We start from the raw sequence: 1,658 nt of genomic DNA, 5'->3' as shown, positions 1-1,658 counted from the left end.
AGGGAGGGCAAGGGAGGGCAGAGGAGGAAAGTGGAGAGCAAGAGACGGCAGAGGAGGAAAGTGGAGAGCAAGGGGCGGCAGAGGAGGGCATGAGAGGCCAAGGGAGGGCAAGGTATGGCAGAGGAGAACAGAGGAACACAAGGGATGGCAGAGGAGGACAGAGGAGAGCAAGGGATGGCAGAGGAGAGCAAGAGAGGTCAAGGGGGGCAAGGGTTGGCTGAGGAGAGCAGGAAATGGCAAGGGAGGCTACAATGTTGTGGACTCATAGGCCAGCAGTTGCTTAGTTGCTTGGTTGTGTATGCAGCAGGCATGAAGGTTGGGTTTGCATGCAATACGTCGGGTTGTATGTGGTGGAGCAGGTCACTGGATATGAAGGGAGGATCTTGAGTTTGAACATTAACATGTTTTCTTCTATCTTAAGCTCAGGGCCTACTTTAAGTGCAGCACGTTGTGTTTCAGTAACGAGAGAGAGGATGCAGATGATTCAACCTTGTGGGCCTGCTGGTGGCTGTAAGTAGGTATTGGCGTTGAACTGCTTTTCAAGTGCAGTAGTGCTTCGTATGCTAAACTGTGAAGCACATGGATACCTTACGCCATGTAAGTAGTGCCATTCGTTTCATGCCTAAATCCACTGCAGCAGTAGTGCTTTTGGAACAGCAGCCTGGATTTTCATCCAGTCAATTAGTGCCTTGCTAATAAGCGAGGTAATATGCATGATTGATGATATTGCTTGAAACGTATGGTTTGCCAAATATTAGGCAAAAGGAAGGACATTTCGTTACAAACCGTTCAAGAATGTTTGTTCTAAACGACATTATCCATCAACAACGTGAGACAGAGCTATAATACAGTCTGAAAACATCTGACAAGCCTTAACAACGGCTAACAGCACCAATTCCTGTTCTACTTCTTCAACATGGTTGTTAACAGCCAGATCCACCTGCCGCCAGCCCAAACATCGTCTGACAGCCCCATCACTGTTAGAGAATCTGTTAGGCTAACATTCCCTAACAGGCACGCCTGTTAGCCGCTGTTAGACCCCCTATGAGTTGGTAGGGAGTCTAGGGCCATATATGTGGTTCAGTGGTGTGTAGTAGGTGTTCACTAGGAAAACAGGAAGCAGTGCAGTAGTAGTGTGGAACAGGTCACAGGTGAAGGTTGATGAAGAACATGTATGTATAATTGCATGCCAAGACAAGGTACTGATGTTGCTGTGATGATTTTGGTAGCAGCCTCCAGACTTGTAAAGAATAGAGACAATAGATGCCTGTACAGGTACAGGCCAGCTGGCTGTGCACTATACTGCACAATTCCACATGATGAGCAAGTGAGGTGACCAGGGCGACCCAGACTGTTGTGTATAATACATACTTATGTATATAATTCCTGACGAATGTGGTTTTGTGCCTACCCATGCAGTACAAGCTTCTATCCCCAATGATGGCAAATAGATGCTGATGGCATGAATAATGAAGTCAGAGAGATATCCAAAAAAAGGAAAGGTGTGATTTAACAATGGACAGGGATCATGTAAAAGCTCATAACATTTACAGCGTCTGAACCTCAAAACAGCAAGTAAAATCCTTAAACAGCAGTTCAGCAAATTATGTAATGGCAACAGCCAGTAACATGATGGAACTTCCTTTCAGCATGTCCCT

At 46.2% G+C, this 1,658-nt stretch overlaps 1 protein-coding gene across 1 annotated transcript in view; it reads left to right on the top strand.

The window, feature by feature from the left end:
• Positions 1-1,058: 1,058 nt before the first annotated feature.
• VOLCADRAFT_108505 (uncharacterized protein) overlaps positions 1,059-1,658 on the top strand; it is a gene marked incomplete at its 3' end in the record, with an annotated part of 3,018 nt that continues 2,418 nt past the window's right edge. Inside the window, exon 1 of the mRNA XM_002959118.1 lies at positions 1,059-1,275. Coding sequence (XP_002959164.1) covers positions 1,175-1,275 — 101 coding nt within the window. The 5' untranslated portion in view covers positions 1,059-1,174. The remainder of the gene's footprint in view (positions 1,276-1,658) is intronic.

This window comes from Volvox carteri, assembly GCF_000143455.1.
Source record: "Volvox carteri f. nagariensis unplaced genomic scaffold VOLCAscaffold_126, whole genome shotgun sequence".
Taxonomy (NCBI): domain Eukaryota; kingdom Viridiplantae; phylum Chlorophyta; class Chlorophyceae; order Chlamydomonadales; family Volvocaceae; genus Volvox; species Volvox carteri.
Note: the sequence above shows the minus strand (reverse complement) of the source record. Positions and strands in the feature narration are given on the sequence as shown.